The sequence below is a fragment of the Micromys minutus genome (assembly GCF_963924665.1).
Source record: "Micromys minutus genome assembly, chromosome: 25".
Lineage (NCBI taxonomy): Eukaryota > Metazoa > Chordata > Mammalia > Rodentia > Muridae > Micromys > Micromys minutus.
Genome location: NC_137960.1, coordinates 4062926 through 4082473, shown reverse-complemented (window position 1 = coordinate 4082473; position 19548 = coordinate 4062926). Strand labels below are relative to the sequence as shown.

General features: G+C 45.5%; 1 protein-coding gene across 1 annotated transcript; it reads right to left on the bottom strand.

Moving 5' to 3' along the window:
* Positions 1-878: 878 nt before the first annotated feature.
* Positions 879-10456, bottom strand: SNRPC (small nuclear ribonucleoprotein polypeptide C). Its single transcript, XM_080938332.1, has 6 exons — positions 10436-10456; positions 10060-10102; positions 8387-8495; positions 5734-5823; positions 3351-3455; positions 879-1200 (listed from the first exon to the last, which is right to left on the bottom strand). The coding sequence occupies exons 1-6, from the start codon at positions 10441-10443 to the stop codon at positions 1076-1078; spliced, it is 480 nt and encodes a 159-aa protein (XP_080794458.1). The 5' UTR covers positions 10444-10456; the 3' UTR covers positions 879-1075.
* Between the last annotated feature and the right edge of the window lie 9092 nt (positions 10457-19548).

Genomic DNA, 19548 nt, shown 5'->3' with positions numbered 1-19548 from the left:
TTTTCCAGACAGGGTTTTTGTCCGTAGCCATGGCTGAGAACTTACTCTTTAGAGTAGACTGGCCTTGAACTCAGCAATCTACCTACCTCATGAGTGCTGGAAGGTGTGCACTGACACTCTGCTGAGTATAAACAGTTTGCCCATTTTGCCAACTGGATTTTGGGACCATGTTGAGGCAGAGAAATCAAGTGGCCTAGAGACCAGAAAACCTAAAGCAGTTTATCAAAATGATCATCTCAGAGTTGTGGTTTTAGTTGGGCCACGTTGCTTCTAGATTCTGTGAGGTTGGCAGTATTAATAAGTACAGATAGATCCATGGATATCTAATCCATGGTATATGAATTGTTTTAACTGTACCAAGTTAGATCAACTAAGAAAAGGTACCTGTTTGATTTTACAAATCTTGTAGATGTCACCATTAGGTGACAAGAAAGCTGGATGTGACAGCACACACCTGTCGTCCCAGCACTAGGGAGGTAAAAGGAGACCAGGTCAGGGTCAGCCTGAACTATACAGTGAGGCCTGCATGACCACATGACAGGCTCTCTTGCTCTGTGCCCTTCACCCCCACCCTCAAGAAAAACCCAAGAAGGGGATCTAAGAAAAAGAAGTAAATGGTTAAGGTGGGTAGTTAAAGGCCTGGCTAATAATCAGAGACCCACCTGCCTGCTTCCTGAGTGCTGGGAGTGAAGGTATGTGACACTCTCATATGAAATTAAAATTTCATCATAGTGCACACCCATAATCCTAGCATCAAGGCTAGCCTGGGCTTTACAGAATTCACAGCATTGCTAACACGCCGGGGAACAAGCTAGCAAAACACAGCTGGCTTCACCTCCCTTGTAACACACAGGTGGAAGGAAAGAAAAGAGACACACTTCAAAAGAGCTGAGGATTTTATTTTCACACTTCACAATGTAAGAAAAACTGCACTTTTTTGTCACTTCTCTCCGGGAGCATTCTGTTAGAAAGGAAGTTCTTTGTCCTGCAACTACTAAACCCTCAGGCTCAGCACCAAGAGCTCCTAGTGAAACAGCAAGAACAACGAAATGATAAAGAGTGAGCGCTTCTGCTCTTATCTGTCTGGCCGGGTCATGCCAGGCCGTGTGGGCACCATCATAGGGCGGGCGGGAGGTCTCATCATTGGAGGCCCGGGCATCATGGGCATGTGGCCTCCCATGGGTGGTCTCATCCCAGGAGCTGCAGAACAGAACAAAGGGGAAAGGAGTGAAAAACAACATTCAGAAGACAGCAGATGAGACTTCAATTAAAACCTAAAAGGAGAGCAGGGTGGTGGTGGTACAAGCCTTTAGTTCCAGCACTAAACAGAGTCTGAGTTCTAGGCCAGCCAGGGCTGCACAGAGAAACTCTGTAGGGAGGGTGGGAGTGGAGGAGGGGGGATAACAACAAACTACAGAGTGGATCTGAAAAGACACACAACAGAAAAAAAAAAAAAAAGTAACAAATTCAGGCGTTAAGTTACTTAAGACATGCTCAGACACAGAGGAAAAGGTCAGCACAGGAAGCTCAAGGACCGTGGTCTGATGACAGCAGAGCTATAAATAGAGCACCACTCACAAGGCACCAGGGACACCAGCTCTGCCTTGCTCAGTTTCTGTTTGGTTAGTTCTGGCTGTTTTGTTGTTGTTGCTGCTGTTGTTTGTTGGTTAGAATAATTCTCTCTATTACAAAGTCCTGGCTGTCCTGGAACTGTCTCTGTAGACTAGGCTGGCCTCAATGCACAGTGCTGAGATTAAAGGCAGGAACTCCCATGCCTGGCCTGCTCAGCTTTTTCAACCAGTTGTCTCCACCATGTGATGGGAGCTGTGTCCTCCATGTCCAGGCAGAGGCCAGGCTTACCACTGAGCCACTGTTGGGAACTACAGGGAAATGACCAGGCCCAAGTTAGAAACCTCACAGTAACCGGCAGTACATTAAATGGACTACACTGAGTCTCATTTTCTAAATGAAGTTTAGAAACTATTACTCAACTTTGTGTGTGTCAACAATGAACTGACCAGAGCCATGTGTCGGGAGGGAAGGTAAAGCATCCTGAGAGTAGGAGAGCAACAAGCAGCTTCAGAGCAAACAGCTGGACGGCAAGATGGTGAATATTCATTTTGCTATGTTCTACAATTTTTCTGCTATGTGAATTCTTTGTAAATGCCAATGTTTTCAAGCATCCTGGCACATCCTGTGATCCATCACTTGGGTGACAGGGCAAGAGGACCGTAGCTAGTTTGAGGTCAGACTGGTTACTTAATAAGCCCAGACCAGCCAGGGTTATATGAACCGTTACCTCAATAGTTCATTTAACTTTACTGTAGCCAGTAACATTTTTGAGAACGTGATACAGCTCAGCAATGCAGCAGAAACACCATCAGAGTGCTGGAAGGCAGCTCAGGGCTGGATCCCCTCCCCTGCAGAGCAGACCACTGGAGCTAGATCTCGCTGCGGTCTCTAACCACTTCAAGGAAACTGCCTGGGGAGGCAGTAGCAGACGATGTCTTCTGAGTTCAAGACTAGCCAAGGATGCATAGTGAGACTTCATCACCAGAAAACAAAGCCGCTGCCTGGGAATCACAGCAAGGATAAGCTGGCTCGGCCTGCAGCAGAGCTCCCATGCCACATGCGGCCTCATGAAAGAGAATTTCTTATGATAGTTATAGAGCCTCAAGGCCACGGATGAACTCCCATGTTCTGGCTGTGTCCACTGTGTCCACCTTACTCTCTAAAGCAGTGTCACTAAATAAAACATTTAGTGAGTTTAAAGACGTTGGGAACCACGAGTGAGTGACCCATAGAAAGAAGCCTTGTAGCTGGTGTGGTTGGTGGCTTGCCCTGTAATCCTTCCTGAATCAAAGAATCCTGGGCATGGTGACACACACTTTCAATACCAGCAGAGGGAGGCAGACACTAAGGCCAACCTGGTCTACATAGACAGTTCCAGGACAGGCATGGCTTCAAAGGGAGACCCTGTCTCAAAAACAGAAAACAGAAAAACCTACAATGCCAATGGTTTCTCTTCTCTTCTACTGATTAGGTACAGTTAATCTCTGAGAGTAAATCTCCAACAAATTTGGAGGCAGTTCTGTAACATACCAAAATACAAACACCTTTCCTTTACTCCAAAAATGGAGCAAGCTCATGGCATCGTAAGTAGGCAGAAGTCAGGCTGAGAGAAGAAAGCAGAAGGAGAAGGGCGGGAGGAGGAGGCAGTCTCATGCTACTGTGAGTAGCACAAAACAAATCATTACCATTAAAGCCTGATGAAAGTCAATATTTACAATGACTTTCGGCAGCTAACAAAACTGTGCTGCAAAATGTACAACTAATAGCGCTCAACTCACCTGGTCCCACAGGCATCATCCCAGGAGGAGGAGGGCCCATCATTGGCATCATGGGAGGGCCTCCCATGTGGGGTGCAGGCATCATGCCAGGCCGAGGAGGACCCGCTAAAATACACATGGAAGCTGTGGTTAGAGAGTTTACATGCCAACACATTCCTCAGTGAAACTAAGAGGCTCGGAACTGGATCAAACACTTAAATAATAAACTTCTTTATTATTATGCAGTTTCATATTCTAACAGTAGACTCACAAATATAGCATGTCACAATGTCACAGTGCATTTAGCAAGATCCAAGACAACCATAACTACAGAGGAAACATGTCTCAAAGAAACAAAACATGAGAGAAATAACAAACCTAGGTAGACAAAAATATAAAACTAGAATCCTTGCATTTAAAAACATTCTGGGCTTAGTATACAGCTCAGTGGTAGAACATGTGCTAAGCTTACACAAGGCCTTGGGCTCAATCCCAAGGACATTTATCTCTAGTAAAAACATTTACTAGTATGAAATTGAGAAATCATCTTGAAAAAAAAAAAAAAACAAAACAAAACAAATAAAAACATCAGGGGTTAGAATAGTGGCTCGCTGGTTAGAGCACTGACTGCTCTTTCAGAAGTCCTGAGTTCAATTCCCAGAAACCACATGGTGGCTCACAACCATCTAACTGAAGTTCCAAGAACTTGACAGGGCTTCTCCATGTAGCTTTGGCTGTCCTGGAACTCATTCTGTAGCCCGGGCTGGCCTTGAACTCAGTGATCCACCTGCCTCTGCCTCCCCAGAAGAAGGGATTAAAGGCATAAGCCACCACAGCCTGCACCTCGTTCCAGGGGATCTCCTGGCACCAGGCACGCACACAGTAAACTTACACATACAAAGACAAAACACTTACACAAAATCGAATAAAAACTTAAGACTTCTCCACACTGAGTTTAGTTTTGTTGTTTGGGATAGAGACACACCACCTAAGAGGATCTAGGCTAGCCTCAGAAACTAAAGTGGAGGGGAAAGAGCAGAGGCACAAGCAGGTGGGAGCCCCACCAGCCCCTGGAGGCAAGCAGCCTGGTTCTCTGTTCACACCATCATTACAAGACTTAGCTTGGGGCTCAGTCTCCCAGGCGAGCAAAAGGACAATGACCTTGTACAGATCCCCCGATCACATGAAGAACAGGCCTCCAGAGAACAGAGGCTGCTGACACACTCCACTGTCTGTATCCAATTCTTAGAAACTGGGAAAAGACTGAGTTTATATATAGCTACTTAGGTCTTTCAGTGTTGTATTTATACCAATGAAGAACTTAATTTGTTCAGAAATATATATTCCTGATTTATCTCACAGCTTCCTTCTGAGCTCTTAGGTGACATCCCAGGTATAAACACTGACACTCTCAACATTAACCTCAAGGCAGGCGCCGTGGTAACCCTAGTCCTTGGGAAGCTAGGGCAGAAAACTATTGAGTTTTACAACAGTCTATGCTATACATTAAGACATTGCTAGCCAGGTGTAGCGATGCATGCGCCTTTAGTCACTTGGGAGGCAGAGGCAGGCACATCTGACTTCAAGACCAGCCTGTTCTACAGAATGAGTTCCAGACCAGCCAAGGTTATACAGATAAATCCTGTCTTGAAAAATCAAATCAAAACAAACAAAACTATTTTAAAATGTTTACAAGTAAAAGCTGAGAAGTTAGCTTAGTCTGTAAAGTAGATTCAATTCCAAGAAAGTCAAGCAGGGTGGATGGAGTTCTACTTTCCAGTACTGAGGAAGCAAACACAATCGGGTCCCTGGGGCTCACTGGTCTGCCTATGCAGCTATCAGCCCAACATCCCAGTGAGTAAATGTCTTGAAAATTAAAGGTCAGCAAGACACCACAGTAGATAAGGAGCACACGAGCTGCCTATCCTAACAACCTGTGCTCCATCCATCAAATCCACAATACAGGGGAAAACTCCGTCCTCTAAGTGTCTTCTGAACTCTACAGCACAGCATGTGCAGGTACACACACATGTGCACATACACACCATGCATATACATGTACACACCTACACAATGAGGCATGGTGGCGCACACATTTAGTCCACCATTTGGGAGAAAGAGGTGGGCACATCTCTGAGTTCAAGGCCAGCCTAGGTCACAGAACAAGTTCCAAGATAGCCAGGGCTACAGAGAAACCATGTCTTGAAAGACCAAGAAACAAAAGCAAAAAGTACACTTCTTACAACTACACAACAGAGAAAATTATGTCATTAAAGTTGTGTTTTCAATTAGTGACTACCTAGTCAGTCACCAAGATTTGGAAGCCAGCAATGTGACAAGCTAATGATCTCATCGAGGGCCAACCTGAGCAGCCGCACATCTTAACACAAAGTTTGACACTTACGGAGACTGGGGGGAGGTGGGATCATGGCCCCTGCAGGCGGAGGAGCAGAGAATGGAGCTGGAGGGATCTTTCCTTGTTGAAACGCAGCCGCTTAAGGTAAGGAAACAAAACAGATGTGTTAGAACGTACAACTCGTTTATGAAAATAACCGCCTTCTCCCTTAGAGACCTGCCTGTCTTTTATTCCACTCTACCAAGTATGTAAGGCACTTCCCATACCACAGTTTTGGAATCATCTGAGACACTGGATCGTCACAAGACCAATGAACTGATTTCCTGAGCTAAGGCACAGTAACAGCTGCCTGCACTGCCAACTTCCGTGAGCAGGCACACGCGGTGCAGACCACTGGCCCCAGCTGCTGGAGGACATGAACTCAGGGCTGAGACCAACTTGGGCATGTAGTGAGACAAGTCTTTGCATTAAAAAAAAATTAGCTTATGACCAATTTAAGCCATTTATTTTATTTGTAAAAGGTGCAATCCATACCAAGGCCAGGCTTTAAAACATGTGTATTCCCCTTCCTGAATAAAATCAGTATATGTTCCTTGTTTACCTGGAACAAATTCACTGAAGCAGGAAATAAGGAACAAATATTTGAAAGCAAGAGATGGCACTAAGGGAGACATTATCCTAATGAAGGTGTACCATAATCAGCCTTTTCCCTGGACCACATAAGTCCAAAGTGAGAATAGAAGAAAATGAACATTATCCATGCATTCTGAAAACAGTCACATCACAAATATTTTTTTTCATGTATTTATTTATTTTTATTTATATAAGTACAAAGTAGCTGTCTTCAGACCCACCAGAAGAGGGCTTCAGATCTCATTACAGATGTTTGTGAGCCACCATGTGGTTTCTGGGATTTGAATGCAGGACCTCTGGAAGAGCAGCCAGTACTGCTGAGACATCTCTCCAGCCCACATCACAAATATCCTGGTCAAGGCCTGTTACCCCAGCACTGAGAAGCTAGTGCCGTGAGACTGGTCTAGAGCTAACCTAGACCATAGAGCAAGACCAGGAATCAAAAAACAAAATCAAAAGGCTCCCTAAATAAATATACAAACCCCACTCTCCGAAACCCAATGCCCAAATCCTATGGCCTACCCACTCTATCAAGGCAATGGCAGCCAGACCATGACTAGACCTGACCCTTCCAGGACTTATCTGTGTAGGGCTTTCCACTTAGAAGAGCACTGTGCATATCCTATACAGGACAGCCTGTAAAGAGTGCAGAGAGAACAGCTGACTCATATCTACTTAACTATGGACATCGCCGCAAGCTCCTGACAGTCTGCCTCCCCTACATCAGAAGTCAACCGCTGAGAGAATTAACATAGCCAGGTATGTGGCATTACTGGATTTATCATCTCAAATCTCAGACAAAATGGTTGCCAGAGATTCCAAAATACCCAAACAAAAGTGGAGAGGCACCTCAGTGCATGAGAGTCCTTGCTCAAGCATGAAGACCAGAGTTTAAATCCCTGGCACCCACATGACAGCCAGGCATAGCCATGCACACATGCCTGTAATTCCAGTACAGAAGAGCATCTCAGCTCACTGGACATCAGCCAGCTGACATGGCCAATGAAAGACCCTGTTCCAAGTGAATAAGGCCACAAGTGGTTAAGAGCAGAGCCAGGCCTAGTGACAATCAATTGCCTTTAGCTCCAGCACTCAGGAGCAGAGGTGGGCAGATTTTCTGAGTTCACGACACCAAGGGCTGCATCTGTGATGCTACCTCCAACACAGAGTGACAGAGTAAGACCCCAGCGCCTTTTCTGACTTCCACATGTACATGCATGGGCAGACACCACAAATAGGAGGAGAAAAAAAATACCAATTATCTTAAAAAAAACCAATCAAAAAGCAGACCAGGCCCATGTCTGTAACGTCTAGACTTGAGAAGCTAGGACAGGAGGAATTAGAAATCAAACCATCCTCCACTGCACAGGGCAAGTTGGAAATCTACCTGTGCCACATGAAACTAAATAAATTTCCAGAAAAGGCCATGTTCCAAATATACCCCTAAAATCTAAAGTAAGTGCAAAGTCTTACCAAGGTTGGGAGCCAATATACAGAAGGTTCCTAAGAACAAAGAGACCCAGCAGTAGTGCAGAACACATCAGAACTGTTCTTTACAATTAGGTTTCATCTGACTACTCCTCTTTGCCAGAGTTACAAACATGAAACCCAAAATAAGGCTCTCCAATGCATCCTTACCCTTTCCAATCATTATGGGAAACTCTCTACATTGTCGCTCACAATTTTTCAAAGGCAGGTTCACATAAACATGCTACAAAATCTTGCCATTAACAAGAAAATCCTAGGTAACTCCATCTCCACCCCATGTCCAAGCCTTATCACAATAATTAATATTAATGTGTTCCCATATTCCTGGTACATCAGTGACCTTCCACACTACTCATTCACAAGGAAACGGCCCTGTATGTCCCACAGTGAGCTGATGTGGAGCAGGAATGAAAAAGAATGGGACCACTCTATCCCACCAAGACCACAATGTAAGACACTCTATCCCACCACCACCATGGTGTGAGACACTATCCCACCAAGACCACAGTGTGAGAAACTCTATCCCACCAAGACCACAATGTGAGACACTATCCCACCACCACCATGGTGTGAGACTTACTTGTTTTGTCAATCAGGCTCTGGGCCTGCTCTTCCATCCATTTCTGGTAATAGTCTTTCACATTCTCTTTGTGTTTCCGACCACTGCAGTGTGTCTTCCTCACAGACGGCTGTGAAACAGAAAGGTCATGGCAGACACAAAAACAAAATCACCAAACTAAAAAGGTCTCCAGCTTTACCTCTGGGCAGATAGCCGAGCTAAGACCCTGAAATAGCTCACACACCGCCTCAGTAAATTTCTTTACCAGACTTATTAACTAGAACAGAGGCCAGCATACTGGGGCCTAGGCATCAAACATTGGCTTTTGAGCACCGGAGCACACAAAAACCCTTGCCTTCTGGCCTCCCTCCACTCCATTCCGCTCAGTACTAGGGATGGAACTCAGAGCTTCTGCATTTTAGGCATGTGCTCTACCAACTGGGTTATATAACATATCAACCATCAAATTCATGTATTTACTGCCCATGGCTTCTGTCCACAATGATAGACTTTGAGTATTATAAAGATTCCATATTTACAAACCTAAAACACAATTCACTACTTTAAGAAAAAAGCATTGAGTATCTCTGATCTGAATCCTCAAGTTTCTCATGGGAAAATAGCAGCTTAAATACACGTAAGCCAAACTAATATGAGAACACAGTACTCCAGGGTGGTCGTAGTGACTGATACATGTCTTCAATCCCAGGCACAGAGGCAGCAGGAGAGCCTGCTCTACACAACAGGTTCTAGGCCAGCCAGGGCTACATAATGAGACCCTGTCCAAAAATAAATAAGGCCAACGAAGTGGTGGCACACAACTTTAATCCAAGCACTCAGAAGGCAGAAGCAGGCAGTTCTCTGTGATTCTGACATCGGGCTGGTTTAAAAATCAGCCAGAGCTGTGTGTCCTGTTTTGTCATGGGAGAGGGGAGCGAATAAATAAATAATTTAAAACTATTAAAAACATAACACCAAATTTTGTTGTTGCTAAAAGGTTGTTTTGATTTGCTTTTTTGAGGTGGGGTCTTCCACCATAGCCTTAAAACTCACAGCAAATACTCCATCCCAATATGCTGGGAACACAGGAACTAGCCCCACTACCTAACTTTCTTGCTGGGATGTTATTTTTCCCAGGGCCTTGTGATTGCCAGACAGCAGGCAACACTAATCACATCTTCTAGATTTTCAGAATTCTGCAATAGTTAATAGGGTTTCCACAGAAGCTGAGTATGGAGCTGTACTTCTGTAAACTAAGACATTTCTTTTCATTTTAAACTAAGACATTTCTTTTCATTTTAACAGACATTTGAATAATGTAACATAATCAAGTCTAAGTTCTAAGAACACACTGCTGGTTTTGTTTGTCGGGGGGGGGGGGGGGGGCAGTATTCTGACAAGGCCTCAATGTGCATTGTAGAGTGACCTGAAATTTGTCATCCTCCTGGCTCAGCCTCTCAAGAACTGACATTATAGGAAGTAATGAAACTTTCTGTAATGCAAATGCTTTCATCTTCAACCTTTCTAAAGGTTTATCATTCTGCATATATCTTCACATTACAAAGACCACACCAGAAGGGTGTAAAAAACACCCATCTCCTAATTACTTTCTACGAAAGACACACACCTGGGCCTAAAGAAAAAGAATTTCGCATATAAGGCGTCTTAAGACTATACAAAGACCCGCCACTTACAGAATCGTGGGTAAGATACGTATCACAGTAGTCGCAATAAAACCTGAAATAACAAAAACAAACCAAAAAAAAAAAAAAAAAAACGTCAACCATTAGCAGCTGTCTAAACAGACAAAACAAATCCCAACTTACTTAATTAGATTCTATGTCAAACAAAGCGTTCTGACAGAATCGGACGCTTCTTAGGGAGGGTCCGACCGCACTCTGAATGGGTGGCCGGAGAGCCTGGTTCCCCCCACCCCCCGCATCTCACTAAGATGCTCACTAAGATGCTCCCCCTCCCTCCAGAGGTTCGAGAACCAGAAGCCGCGGCCCTCCGTCTTCACCGGTACCCTACTGACCACCGTAAGTCCGCCAAAACCCAGGGAACACTCACTTAGGCATGTTGCTCCACAGGCCGTTGGCTACCCGGGGTCCCCCCCCCCCGCCAGGAACTGACGCACAAAGGCTGCGCCGACGCGGGCGTAGGATGCAAACGCGAGTGGTAGGACTTCCGCTTCCGGTCTCTGATTTACTGAGGGCGGCTAGGAAGTGTGCTAAGGGTGCCTCTGAGGTTCAATCCGCGCTTACTTGCTCGTGATTGCTTATTTCTTCTCGGAAGTGCGTTACTCAGTTCTATCAACAAAGGGTTCCAAAACCCTAGGTCAGCTCTTCTCAACCTTCCTACCGCTGTGATTTTTTCTTAAATACAGTTCCTCAAGTTGTGGTGACCCCCCCCCAACCATAAATTATTTTCGTCGCTACGTCATAACTGTAATTTTGCCACTCTTATGACTAGTAATGGAAATATCTGTGTTTTCTGATGGTCTTAGGTGACACCTGTGAACGGGTTGTTTGACCCGCCAAAGGAGTCACTACCGCTGCCATAGTATGTTTCCCGGGTCTGCGGTAAGTGCTGGGGAAACAGCAGAACCTATCAGGTAAAAGGCCCTCATTCTCCAAGACCTGATTAACAAGTAGTAAGCTGAAATCAATAGGTAAGGTGCTGGGGAAATGAAGCAGGGAAAGGGGCAGCTCGGCTTTAGGGAAGACAAAGACGACCACTGAGAAGTTAATGATTGTTTCTGAGCAATTCAGGCAGATGTGAATTGTAGGTACACAATCCTGGGTGGGTAGGGCAGGTCTCAGTAGTAGAGTTTTAAAACTTGTCTCACTGCTTCATTCCTTGCTGTGCTACTTTCGCGCTCTGGGCTTCAGTTTCCTCATCTGAATGGAGAAATGCTCCTACTGGGATGGAGAGTTGGCTTAGCCGCTAAACATTTGTTGCTCTTGAAAGATCTAGGTTCCAACACAATCATCCCACCTACACAGTGACTTCCTGCAGTCAGCTCAAGTCCCAGGGGGTCTGATGGACCTTTATAATCCACTCCCAGCACGAGCAACACACATGGTGCACTTACATACATGCAAGCTAAACACCCACTTACATACAACAATCTAAACAAATACATTCATACAGCATCTAGTGAAACATCTATTCACTTAGTCCACCATAAATGGTAGCCATTCTGTAGGAAGAAGTTGGTAGCAGTACCTTGCCATGACAGGGCTCATGTTTGCATCAAGCACTTGACCTATATCCTGGAGCTCCTGCCCCCCCCACCCTTAAAATATTTTTTAAAAAGAATTATTTATTTTATGTATATGAGTACACTGTTGCTGTCTTCAGACACACCAGAAGAGGGCATCAGATGCCATTACAGATGGTTGTGAGCCACCATCTGGGAATTGAACGTCTGGAAGAACAGTCAGTACTCTCAACTGCTGAGCCATCTCTCCAGCCCGTGGATTTTCTTTTAATTTGAGATCCAGAGAATGAGGGAAGAGTCATACTGCTGTCTGTCTGTCTCCCCCCCACACACACACACACAAAACACACACAAAGAAAATCAGAAAAGTTACTAACCCTAGGCCAGTTTGCAAAATCCAACTCAAATGTGATGTCACTTCAAAGCACTGATTTTCATTGTGACCTTCAGATACCTGTGGTCTTTATTAGTTCCTTAATAACCTAGGCCTTTGGCTGACTCATGACAGTACAAGCTTTCAAACCCAGGACTCTGGAGATGGAGGCAGGCAGATCTCCAAGTAAAGTCCTGAACAACCAGGAATGCACAAAGAGATGCAGTCTCAAAAATAATTAATTAATTAAAATAAATAACCTAGACCTAGCCAGGTAATGGTGATGCACACCTTTAGTCCCAGCACTTGGGAGGCAGAGTCAGGTGGATCTCTGTGAGTTCCAAAGCAAGTTCTAACACAGCAGCAGCTACTAAGCGAGAGCCTGTTTGAAAAACAAAACAACAAAGTAATCTAGACCTTCCCTCAGCCTCCCCGGTCCTTCACCAATACTAAAGTTACAGAATGCAGGGTCTAGTGAAATAATGCACTATGATCCCAGCACTTGGGACAGAGGGGCAGAAGCAGAAGGGTTGCCTCAACGTTGGGACTAGCCTGGTTTACATGAAAGCCCAGGTCAACCAGAGGTAGAAGTTAAGTCCTGAAACTGTCTCAGGAAGTCAAAATAAGGAACTGGAGATATGGGTCAGTAGTTAAGGGCACTGGCAGCTCTTCCAGACAAATCAGGTCTAATCCCCAGAACTCACATGGTAGTTTAAAGACAGTCTGGGGATGGAGAGATGGCTCAGTGGTTAAGAGCACTGACTGTTCTTCCAGAGGACCTGAGTTCAATTTACAGCAACCACATGGTGGCTCACAATCATCTGTAATGGGACCTGATGCCTTCTTCTGCTGTGTCTGAAGACAGCGACTGTACTCACATACATGAAAGAAAGAAAGGAAGGAAGGAAGAAAGAAAGAAAGAAAGAAAGAAAGAAAGAAAGAAAGAAAGAAAGAAAGAGTCTTAAAAAAAAAAAAAAACAGTCTGAAACTCCAGCACCAGGAAATCCAAAAGCTTCTTCTGGTCTGTGGGCACTTGATACATACATTCACAGACATGCATGTAGACAAAACACCCATACCTGTAGATAAATAAACAAATATTAAAGCTAGTCAGGATATATGAGATGTGTCCAAAAAAATTCTAGTGCCACAATTACCTTGCCATTCAGGTGACTCCTGGTGGAAGTAGACACAATTTACCTTTGGTAAGTGAGAAGGAAATGATTCATTAACTCTGCGAATGTTTTGCTTCATCCTGGTAAACGCAGCTGCAGAGTTTGCAGCTAAGAATAGAAAAGGCTGAAGTCCCTGGCCCCAAGAAGGCAAGAAGACGCTGTCCTTTGAACCTCTATTAGTATATAAAGCTATCAGAGCAACAGGTTTTGATGTCAGGAGGAGGAAGTCAGGCAGGAACAAATGGCCAAGACAGAAGAACAGGTTTAGCAGGGAGGTTCTGAGTGAGGCTCTACTGGAAAGAAGTTATGGCTCACCGAGGGGTGTCTCCTCTGAGGTCCTACGCCTACATTATTAGCACAGGGTTCTTCAGTCTAACTCAAAGTCCCTGCTGTGAGGTAAGATGGGAATAAGCAGCCACCGTATGGTGTGACACTCCAGCAAGACCTGAGTGTGGGACACACAGACAGGGACACACACAGAAACAAAAGGAAGGTACCCCTTATGAAGCACCGAGTCTGTGTCAGAACTGGAGTAGTTTTCCTTTTTATCTGATGACACTGGACTTTGGAAGCTTTTTAATGATAGCCAAATTGAGCACCACAGAGGTGACAAAACTTGGGGGAAAAACTGCAAAGTTAGTATGTGATAAAATCAGACAGGCAGAGTCCAAGGAATACAGTGACTGTTGTTCCAAATCCCAACCCCAGTGTGCCTTAGCCTCATGATGTCTTTGTTGTGATCGGAGAGCCTTGTTTTCTCAGGGAAGTCCTTGAAAGTATCAAGGTGTAGCCTCAGGTAAACTGCCTTTCTTCAAGAACAAGATCATGCACTTGAGGCAGGCCTGGAAGGGCCTGAGGCTGGAGGAATACAAGTTTGAAAATAACCCAGCTGCTTGACTTCAAGGCCAGCCTAGGCTCCAGAGTAAGATCCTGGTCAAATGAAAAGGGGCGTGGCTGGGGTGGGGCTATATGGCTATATATATAATTCTTTTTAAAAAATATTTTAAGGGGGGGGGTTAGGAGCTCCAGGATATAGATCAAGTGCTTGCCACGCAAACATGAGCTCTGTCCCCAGCAGCCACATAAAAGGCACACAGCATTCCAGTACCAAAGAGGCAGGCACAGGCAGATCCTTGGGGTTCCTTGGCTAGCCAGTCTAACGGAATCAGTGAGCCCCAAGACAAAGTGACTTAAAAACTCGGTGGATAACTCCCAAGAAATGACACAAGGTTGACTAGAGGTCTAAACTCACACGGACACTCACTGGTACACACACAGATATGCAGACACCCACACAAAAACAAGTTAAAGATCAAATGATTTTAAGAGACAATTTAATAGGGAAGAAAAGAAACTGGTGGGAAGAGGCATGCCACATGTCCTGGTCATTACTGGCAGCCCATTCAGCGGATGCATCATACAATCTGCTTTACTCACAGCATGTCTCCCAGGCTGGCTCCCTGGTCTTATTGTGTGGGAACCAGCAGAGCTGCTTCCCTGTGTGGACACACACTATAGGCAAGTTGTGGATGATCCAGCAACTGTAATCTAGGCTCCAGGGAGGACACCTGTGCTTTATTTTGTTGAGGAAAGCAGGTGGTAATGTCAGCCTTGGATTTTAGACCTAAGTACTGCAAAGACAGGCTCAACCCTGTTGTCTTAGGGTTTTACTGCTGTGAACAGACACCATGACCAATACAAGTCTTATCAAGGACAACATTTAATTGGGGCTGGTTCAGAGGTGCAGTCCATTATCATCAAGGCAGGAACATGGCAGCATCCAGGCAGACATGGTGCTGGAGCTGAGAGTTCTACAACTTCATCTGAAGGCTGCTAGCAGAATACCTGCTCCCACGCAGCTAGGAGTAGGGTATTAAAGCCACACCCAAAGTGACACACCTATTCCAATAAGGCTACATTTCCAAATAGTGCCACTCCCTCAGCCAAGCATATTTAACCCAAGACACCTGTAATTCCACCACTTGGGAGTCTGAGGCAGGAGGACTTCCCAGACTGGTCCACATAATGATTTACAGGCCACCTTGGGATACAAGGTAAGACACTGTCTTTTTAAGAATAAGAAAAGGAGACCACCAGGGCTGTTTAGATAGTTCAGCATGTATGGCTTATTTCACCACATGGTTTTGGTTGTGGCACATGAGTTTGACTCCCTAAAACCCACACAGTAGAAAGCGAAAACGGACTCCCATATGTGTCCCTCTGACCTCCACAGGAACAGAGTGGCACTCATACTTACAAAATAAAATCAAATGTAAGATGTTTATATACCAGGTATTGTTGCACCTACCCATAATCCCAACACCCTAGAGGAAAGAGGAGGGAGGGTCTTGGCAGTTCAAACACAGCCTGAACTACACAGCAAGACTAAAAGTGAGGGGTGTGTGTGTGTGTGTGTGAAACTGTTTCCTCACCAGCCAGAGAGATGACTCAATGGGTAAAGGCACTTGCACCAACAGCCTGATGACATCTGCTTTACTCATTTGTTGATCCCTGCAGCTCACGTGGTAGAGCTCACCAGAGCACAGGTCATCCTTTGGCCTTCTCTCACACATACACTTTTTTTTTTTTAACTTAAAGGGCTAGAGAGAAGGCTCAGCTCTTAAGGAGCAGGGGTTGCTCTTGCAGAGGAGGGTATCAATTCCCAGTGGCCCACACTGGAACGCAATTCCAGGGATCCCACATCTAGATTCTTGGGGCACCCACCTGACCAAAGGATCTCACCCAGATCCACTTGGATACACACACAAATTTTAAAGTCACCTTTTAAAATGAAAAAATAGTGTAAAAGTTTTTTTTTTTTTTTTTAAGTCGGAGGAGGGGAGGAGACAGAGCCGGTGGACATCCTGTCTGTCAACCAGTGTGGACATTACCCACAGGCACTTGGGTGCTGGAATTAAAATCATTCTCCACCAGGATGCTGAGTTTACTTTTGAGATAGGGTCTCATGTCACACTGGCTGGCCTCAGGCTTCCTGATCGCCATCCTCCGTCTCTTGAAAGCTGGCATCAGAAGTGTGGGCCATCGTACACAGCGCTCATGAATGAACGAGCTAGATGAAAGGGCCCAGGCATAGGCGTGTGCAGAGCATTCTTCCAATTATGTGAAGATCTGAAGCAAACTCGAGGGTAATTACCTGGCAGAAAAGGTACAGGGATTACAAAGGCAGTGTTCCCAGGGCCTGGCTTAATGAGTGCTTTCCAGGCAAGCTGATCCCTGGGATTTCCGAAAACGTGGGAAACTCACCTGTGTGTCTCGAAATAATTGATGTTGACACCTGAGCCCTCCCCAGAAGAAAATAGACAAGATGGTGCAAGGTCCAAAACTCAGCAAGCAAAGAAAATATATGGTGCACAACTATCACACTAGCTGGAGGATTTCTGTGAGTTCAAGGTCAGCCCAGTCTATGCAGTTTTTCAAGCCAGCTAGTGGGACATAGTAGTGAGACAGGGTCTCAAAGCCAAAACCCACAAGAACAAAACAAAAAGAACTAATTACCAAACTGTGTACACAAACTGACGAGCTTGTCCACACCTGTAACCCCAGCACCCCTGAAGCACAGGTAGGAGGAGCTCTTAGTCTGAGGCCAGCCTAGTCTACACAGAGAAACTGTGTCTTAGGATGTGGATGGAGTTCTTCACTAACCGACTGAAGCCCAGGGTTCCAGCCCCAGCATCTCATACGCTGGTCTTCGAGGCATAGGCCCTTGATGTCAGAATTTCATCAGCAAGACAATAAAATGTTCAAGGTCATCCTGGACTTCATAGTTTGAGGCTAGCTTGGGATACTCGAGACCCTGCCCTCAAAACAAAAACTCGCTGTAATTAAACCTAGAAATATGGTCATCAGGCTGGAGATATGGCTCGGGGTTATGAGCACTGGCTGCTCTTCCAGAAAACCTGACTTTGATTCCCAGCAACCACGTGGTTGCTGTAACCATCACAACCATCTGCAATGGGATCTGATGCCCTCTTCTGGTGTGTCTGAAGACAGCAACAGTGTACTCACATTAAATAAATAATTTTTTTTTTTAAAAAAAAAGAAAGGTGGTTATCACTAGGTGTCATGATTGAATATGAAACCACCTCCCACAGGAAACGCTAGGGAAGAAAAGGCTTTGTCGTCTTACACTTCCGGATTGGTCTGTCAGGAGAAGTCAGGCAGGGGCCTGGGGCGGGAACCACTAATACTTGGTACCGTCCTACCTCCTGCTGCTCATGTTCAGCTACCTGCTTTGTCCGTTTGTCTGTTTGAATCCAGCCTAAGCCTACCTGCCTAGGGATGATGCGGTACAGTGTGCCCCACCTTCCACACCAACCACCAGTTAAAAAACAATTTCTGGCAGATGTGTTTACAGTGCAGTCTGACCTGTCTGATTTGAGTAACTCCTCCCATGAAGTTCCCTCTACAAGGTGTATTAGTCATGGCTTTCTGGGGTAACAACTTAAAGAATCAATCAATCTCCACCCCTCCCCCAGCCTCTCTCCTTCTTTCTGTCCTTCCTTCTGTCCCTCCCTCTCTGGGATTAATTAGGATGAGTTACATACTGGGGACCAGCTAATCCAAAAATGGCTGCTACAGTGTACGCAAATATGTGAAATGACATTTAAAATAATTTTTTAAAAAGATAAAGCAGGCAGGAATGCATGGGGTACACATAAATGCATTCAGGCAAAACACCTATTCACAGGGTTTCTCTGTGTAACAGCCCTGGCTGTCCTGTAGACCAGGCTGGCCTCTTACTCAGAGATCCACTTGCCTCTGCCTCCTGAGGGCTGGGAGTAAAGGCGTGTGCCGCCACCCAGCCAATAAAGTAATAAAAAGGCAGAGGAAGTCACCCAATATTCTTCTTAGACTTCTGCATGGTCATACACTCATGTACCCCCCAAACAAAACAAAACTACTTCATATGCATAGATAAATTTTATTGTACTGTGGTCTAGGTCAGATGTTCAGGTTCCCTCTGTTTGATGAACTACGAGGTTTGGAAACACAATAAGACACAAAGCAAAGCACAGATTACGAATCAAATGTGGAATCCACTCGAAATACAAAACCGCTTTTTTCTGAAGCTTTTCTTTGGTGGTGCCGGGGACTGGAGCCAAGCCTTGTGCACGCTCGGCCAGCACCACCACTGTACCGCATCCCCGGGTCGACTGAAGACCCCCACCGCTGTATGTAAGATTAAAACATGTGCCCCACCACCCAGCAGCCCCGAAATCTTTAAGTACAGAAGAGGTGTGACCCCCATCCCTGCAGAGACAAATGCAGCTTGTAGTTCTCTGAGTCCCTGGAGCCCCAGACTTAGTTTAGTGGCTCACATCACATGGGCTGGTGGGAAGTCCCTTCTTCTCTGTCAGAACAGAGCCTAGGCAGCCTATGCTCAGCCCATGTCAGACTCTGTTCAGATGTGCCGCATTTGTTGACAGACCCTTGTTGACCTCTTGGACTCTAGACCTTATTATACCTGTCTCCACTCTGGGTCCACTTCACCCTTGCCCCAGTGACCCCTGTGGACATTTGCAGCTGTTATCTTGCCGGATCCCAGGAAACCCTGCTTCAAGAAGCTCAGTCTGACTATAGGGACCTTGCCCCAGTGACCCCTTTATAGCATAATACCCTTAGGGGGCATCACTTACTATATACTTCTTCTGGTACCCCCTGAAGCTATGAAACCCAGGGACTGCTGGGAAGTCTCACATGCCCAGTGTTATTTGTTTCTTTCGCAGGATATTTGATCACACAGTGAACCCGGAGATTGTGTTAAGGCTTGGCTCAGCCCTTGCCACAAACCTTTAATCCCTCTGGCTGGAATACAGCCATGCCCTTAGTACACATCTTCAATCCCAAACAAGGAAGGTAAAGTTTATAGAAATAAGCAACCATGTTTGAAAGTGATGTCCGACTGAGTGGCAGACAAAGTGCCGAATCAGGGAAAGATCTGAGCGAATCCCATTCGCCCAACTCTCACAAGGAGAGAGGAAAGGGAAGCTGCTTGTGGGAGCAGTTCAGGGGGAGGGGGGAGAAGATAAGACAGTTTTACTGGGAGGGTTTTACAGAGAGACTGAACTAGAGAATGAGAAGGAGCCAGAAGACTAGAACAGATTGCCCACGTTAGAAAAAGCCCAGGCAGAGTGATTTGGGAGAAGTTGGGACATGCTGGATTGAATCAGTCAGCTTGGAGAGGAGTTTGAGTCAGAACAGCTGAGCTGAACCAGCCAGCCAGAGCTCAGAAAGAACTAGAAAGGGTGAGCTCATTCAGCAGCATGTCTCTGAGGCTGGAAACACTCTAGGTCTAGATCAGATTGTACAGAGGCTAGATGCTTCCAGGACTGGGCCTAGGTTAGCAGATGGAGGCAGTGGGCCTTGGAGAGGACAATTTCATCAGACAAAT

Coding starts and splice junctions, on each gene's coding strand:
- SNRPC (XM_080938332.1), bottom strand. Junction 5,824..8,386: donor GAGCCTGATTGACAAAACAA/GTAAGTCTCACA, acceptor CCTTACCTTAAG/CGGCTGCGTTTCAACAAGGA. Junction 1,201..3,350: donor GATGATGCCTGTGGGACCAG/GTGAGTTGAGCG, acceptor TCTGTTCTGCAG/CTCCTGGGATGAGACCACCC.